The sequence below is a fragment of the Punica granatum genome, chromosome 6 (assembly GCF_007655135.1).
Source record: "Punica granatum isolate Tunisia-2019 chromosome 6, ASM765513v2, whole genome shotgun sequence".
NCBI lineage: Eukaryota > Viridiplantae > Streptophyta > Magnoliopsida > Myrtales > Lythraceae > Punica > Punica granatum.
Window position 1 is genome coordinate 2302288 of NC_045132.1, and position 6248 is coordinate 2308535.

Sequence of the window (6248 nt, forward strand, 5' to 3'; positions counted from 1 at the left end):
GAGATATATAATATTTGATAACAAAAAGACAAGTATATGTACTTTCCATATATATAGTTAGAGATAGGAAATATCCATAAAGATATAATATATGTATATCAGGAGATTATTCTAGAGATAATATGAGAGATATTAAGAGATATAGGTAGAAAAATATGCTCAATAGGATGTAGTTACCCAATTTAAAGTATCAATATGGGCCCCGGACAGTCGGGCCTAACGAATCAGACCAATTTTCTTGTCCTTAACAGTTTGTATTGATTTTGCTAAAAGTTATCGTATCATTTGATTGCTTGTTTAACAATTGGTTAAGCGTGATTGGAAAAAGGGCCTAACTCAGTACGTGCAAAAGCAAATTTGGAATACGAAGATCTCTGCAAGCAAGCATGATGCAGCGTACAACGCGAGTAATCGTCACAGACCTGTTGATTCGCGCACGAATACCGGAACTACGACATTCTATACCTGTTGATTTTACAAATACTAGGAATAGGCATCAAACTCGAATCGATCCGAGATTGGACAAAGCATGAAAGTTCTGAATTTTATTGATAATCCAAAAGACGACTCCTTTAACCCTAGGGCTTACAAAGCTTAAATAAGGTTTAAAAAAACCTAAATCGCACAAAAAGAAATAAACTTTCCTAAAATTGCGAAAACACCCTAATTAACATAAAATTATCTGTTTAAGGCCCTAAACGATGGAATTCGCCTAAAATATCAAAATTTCACAGCCACAGACTGTGAGTTTTGCTCCAAAGGCCGTTTCCAATGAGATAAGGTCATCAGAACCTATTTTTCTAGGTACCAATTTTCCAGCTCATCTGCCGCATCAAAGCAGCAGCGGCCCTCTCTGATTTCCTACCAGACACTGACCCTGACTCTCACACCAAGGCAGAAATTCAGGGCCCTGTCCTATCATTTATATTGATTCGACACGATGAAGTTGATGCTAGAATCCATCCAAGAGATCGATCTAAGTTAATTCATAAAAATAGAAACAGCTACGAAACTAAATTAAAACGTAAATATTAACTACCTAAATCATAAAATGAATATCCCTCGAATATGAACTACCTTAATATCGAGATATCATATTATTGGCTTTTCTAATCATAAAATGCCTCTAACAAAGGCACACCATGAGCAGGTGGATATTCAGAAGAAGGCTGAGCAGCATGTTGAGCAGGTGGATCCTCAGAAGAAGGCTGAGCGGTATGTTGAGCAGGTAGATCCTCGAAAGAAGGCTGAGTAGCATGTTGTTGTTGTTGTTGTTGTGCATCTAGATTTTGTTATTGTTGTTGTGTATCTACATTTTGTTGTTGTTGTTGTGCATCCACATTTTGTTGTTGTCGATTAGAAGGCCGAGGGGTGATTGTAGTTTTGGGCTTGAAGGAAATACCACCGAGCTCAATCTCACTCTTCCATGTCCCGCCATGCTCGTAAATGCAGAACTGCAGTTCCCCTACATTCTCAGTTGTCATCATAAATTCATGCAGCGAGATATCCTTCCATGATCCTCCCTTGAGCAGTTCCTTGAAATTCCTTTCACCGTCCACCTTGCATCCATCTGGGAGTGTAATCTTGAAAGACACTGGGGCATCGAATTTAACTATTTCAGCATCCACTGACTTAACATGAAGTACGATTTCATATTTGATGCCCTGCGAGAGTGTCACGGTTTGGAACTTCCCAGAGACGTCGAGCCAACAAATATTTCGCAGTTTTCCTATTGTAATTTGGATCCTGTTATCCGAAATTTCAAATGAAATTGTCAGCGATTTGTCAGCTAGAGATCGCTAAGATGGAACATCTATATAAAGTATTGGATTCGCTGACAACATGAGAGTACATATACTACGAAACTCCATGAAACAATCACATTCAACGAGGAGTTGAATGAATCAGAAAGTTTACGTGAAGATCTCTTATTATTGAGAAGAGTCAGAATTAATATATACATATATATATATATATATGTCAACAATCTGATTGAAAGATATCTTTGTTTAACGGATTAATCGCTTGAAAAGCTGAGATTTGATTAAGTTTTTCATCTAAGTTTTCGAGAAGAAGCATCTGGTTTTAAATTATTACTTAATATGCATTGATACAGTAAAAATACGCTAACAAAATGTATTATATATAACGGGTATATCAAGTAGCATGATATCAAAACACACAAAAAAAAATTGTTAACAGTAGATTTTTTTTGTGATATTTCTAAAAACCAAGATGAATTAGTGAACGCTTATTGACTTGTGACCTTGTGATATGGTATAACTGTTTTCTCGACAAAAGGAGCTGATCAAACATACTAACCTCTATATAACTAATGTAAAGTAGCTGAATACCCGTGCATTGCACGAGAATAATAAAAATTAATTATTTTGGTGAAGAAAAATGTTATAAATATATGCACGAATTAAAAACTTATTAGAAGAAATTGAGATATTATGAATTATAAGAGAAGATATCTAAGTAAATAAAACAATCTATACGTATCTTTTTTTGGTCCTAGTTCTTTTAACAAATAATTAACCATTGTAGCGCTTCAAAAATTAATTATGCTAGAGACAAATCAAAATAATGAAAGGAAAAATTCTCATGTGACAAAAAAGAATTGGATTAAAATATGTTTGCAAAATATCAAATAACACCGAGGACATATATGAGGATGTGTGAAAATAAAAGAATCGAATAAATATATGTTAGCAAATATATGAATCAAAAGAAAATAATAAACACCCCAAGCAAAATATCATTAGAACAACATAAGCAAAGGGAAACCCTATGAAGCCTTTTTGAAACGACCAAAATGATGTAAGATAGGTGTTGGCATTGAATGAGCATGCAACATAATGTGTGTATATATATATATATATATATATATAAGTTCGCAGAGTCTCACACATTTCTTACAAATGAAAATATGATGATAAAGGTTATAATTTATATGGCATCTATATATAGTTGCCAATATATAATATAAATTTGTATGTGAGCGGCCAATATATATTTTCAATTATATATAGTTCCTATAATGTGTATTCATATATATATAGCTGCCAATAGAAAAATTACTTGTATTCCTATTATGCAAGATTGTGTGTTATCTTTAGATTCATTAATATTGGTTTCCAACTCTTTATTTTGCTACAATATATATGAACTGTAATTCGATAACTGCAATATAAAAAATTTACTGAATAGCAACTAATGTATATAATATATGTTGGATTATATGCAAATAATATATATATATATATATTCTATTGTATAATTAATGATAAAAAGTTTCCTTAATACATAAATGATGACGTGGCAAAGTGAGAAAGCTCCATTTCTTATTTTTGATAATGTGGTGGTGTGAAAATTCGGTTTGGATTTTGTTTTCATTTATATATATATATATATATAGATTAAAATGCATATGTTTCCATCTAACATTAATCCAACGGGTACAAAACGTTGTTATTCGGATCCGTCTACTCAAGAAGCTCGGCAAATACAGATGATGCTACAATCAGTAGGAAGTTACCTCCCATCTTTGTCCGTCAATGTCTTGTGGTACCAGTGCAAAGGTTCGTGAAATGAAGTAATTGTGAGACCTCTGGGGAAAATTGTGAACCAGTTCTTGCCTGAGGCAACCTTGTACATCTGCGAAAATTGACCGGCCACAAGGTAAAAGAATTGAGTAAATAGGCAATTTCGTCCCTGACTTTCGCAAGTTGCATCAATTTCGCCCCTCACTTTTTTTTTGCAACAATTTCGTTCCCGACTTTTCACTTTTGCATCAATTTAGTCCATCGCTACATCAATTTAGTCATTCGCTACATCAATTCAGTCCCTCGTTACATCAATTTAATCCATGTTACATCAATTTAATCCCCGTTACATCAATTTAGTCCCCAGCGTTACATCAATGTAGTCTCTGACTAGACAGGGGAGGGTCAAGAAGGGAGTAAACAAACATTATTCAAGAAAGGTTTTGAGCCATGTTTGTCCACTACTCGATCGGTCTCTACCAAAAATCCAGACCAAATAAACAATACTCAGTTATGCTATTTCCATATCTGGTTTGATTCGGTTTGAGTCAGATGAACGCCCCTAGTTTGAGCCAGCATCAAAATCTAATGTTCGAGCATACCGTTGAACTTATATGTCTTTTCCTCCCTCACTTCTCCCCCTCTTAAGTAGTTTCTTAACTAACTAAGCTGGTGTTTGATTAATTAAGTGCTTAAAAATTAAGCACTTAATTAGTTAATGGAAGACATGTATAGGAATAACGGAGGAATAAATAAGGATGAGAAAAGTTTAGTGAGAGATAAAGAGCATTAATAAGTGAAGAATGATAAGTTAAAATTTTCTAATTATTTCATTAAGTGTTTTTTGCTAGTTTAGATCCTTATATCTCATATTTCCCTCTTTCATACATTCATTTTCTCTTATAACTAACTTTTAAATACTTATTTAATTAAGTTGAAACAAACACCTTAAGATTCAGGAAAGGAGGATCAGTACTGTGACAATTACTCCCAACATATATAGAATCAAGAGATCCCATATTTGACTCTCAATAATTAATCTAATGATATTTCTCATGTCCTTCCTGCTCCAGCCTGGGCTTGCGATTGAACTAAAATTACTCTAATTTCTCCAAGCACAAACCTTTTGCATGCTTCTCTATTTGATTTTTGTCTTCCCGACAACATCAATGCATTCAAGACTGTATAATTATTTGAAGGCCTTTTATTAATATATATATATATATATATATTAAAGTATCGGTTATAAGGAAGGTTTGTATAGGCAGGAAGGGAAACAAAAGTGCATGAAAGTCCTATACTTGAGGAGAACCCGACCTGGAACCTTTTAGTTACGAATAACGTGCCACAGACTGCATTAAACCCAGTTTCTCATCAATTAGTTGAAGCAGTAACAATATAGTTTGAATGAGATCTAATGCGACACTGCATGACTATTCAAAGGTCCTAAACATAAAATCCTGAAAATCTAAATGCAAAGTCAAATATCGGATTGTCATGAAGATGGCACGTGCCTTCGACTGGTTCAGAAAGATGAATTAGTTGAGGTGCGTACGTGCAAGTTGACTGAGAATAATAATCATGATCACACAAACTTGCCTGTTTCTTATTGCGTATCATTATCCCCTTTCCAAGAGCCTCGTCCACCTCTAGCTCTTTCGTTGGTTCTGACGTGTTATCTGCAGGCAGAGCTGGCGGATCCGCGTATTGGATTATAGCTGCATAGTTCCATGGGTGAGTCCCAACTGACACTTCCGGCAGTTGATCCCTTTGATCCAATGCTTTACTAGACAATTATATGCGGAAGCCGTCAAGATTAGTTTCATTAGGAAATAAATGAACAAGAGAACGGGAAGATAAGAGACTGCCGAATGTACGGATACAGAGTGCATTGTACGTCAAAAATCATCCGTGTATTTGGTGAGCCTGGTAACTAACATTTCAAGCACCCAATTAACTGATGAGCATCATCAAGCAAGATTTAGAATTAAATCATTGATTTCGTGAAGGTTTTCGTTTGCATTCGATAGTCGGCATTACCCTCTTCCTCAAACAGCAGATCTGAGGTACCTCCAAACTGCAGATATATTGTCGCAAATATTATAACAGAAAATAGTCGTCATAATATATTATCGAGAAGCCAGATATTTATCAGGAAATAAATATGACGATCGAAAACCATAAAGGAGTCTGTATGAGGATGCCGATGACCGCACAAGGGCGGCAAATCAAAATAGAGAGAGAGAAAGAGAGAGACGGAGAGAGCAACTTACAAGCAGTTTTCATCCATTAATGAGAAGTCCCGATGATGGATCAAGTTGCCTCTGCACTAAAATTAGAGGATCGAAGATGAGGGATGGGAATGCTAATGGCAATGTGATTGGGGGTCAACGAACTTAATTTGAACCAAAGACAAGGACAAAAGTGGGGGTGACCATATATGTCGTGTTGTATTTAAACAGGTCGTGTCTAAATATGTTCGTGTCAGAAAGCTCTAAACCCAAATACGACACGTTTAATAAACGTGTCAAGATTTTCAAACACGAACATGACATGTTTATTAAAGGTTGACACGGACACGACACGTCTAACCCATTAAATTAAGCGTGTCTAAATATGTATGTATATTTACCTACATGATATGACACAATTACCTTGAGGTACATATTATACCTACATGATATGACATTATTAATATTA

The 6248-nt window shown here is 34.9% G+C and overlaps 1 protein-coding gene across 2 annotated transcripts; it reads right to left on the reverse strand.

The window, feature by feature from the left end:
* Positions 1-958: 958 nt before the first annotated feature.
* LOC116210152 (uncharacterized protein PHLOEM PROTEIN 2-LIKE A4-like) lies at positions 959-5972 on the reverse strand. 2 transcript variants are annotated; one of them, XM_031543974.1, is made up of 4 exons: positions 5822-5972; positions 5148-5334; positions 3542-3660; positions 959-1746 (listed from the first exon to the last, which is right to left on the reverse strand). In XM_031543974.1, the coding sequence occupies exons 1-4, from the start codon at positions 5836-5838 to the stop codon at positions 1293-1295; spliced, it is 777 nt and encodes a 258-aa protein (XP_031399834.1). In that variant the 5' UTR covers positions 5839-5972; the 3' UTR covers positions 959-1292. The 2 variants fall into 2 exon arrangements, with proteins under 2 accessions (XP_031399834.1, XP_031399835.1); XM_031543975.1 differs by having other exon boundaries at positions 5148-5329; positions 5822-5960.
* Positions 5973-6248: the final 276 nt, after the last annotated feature.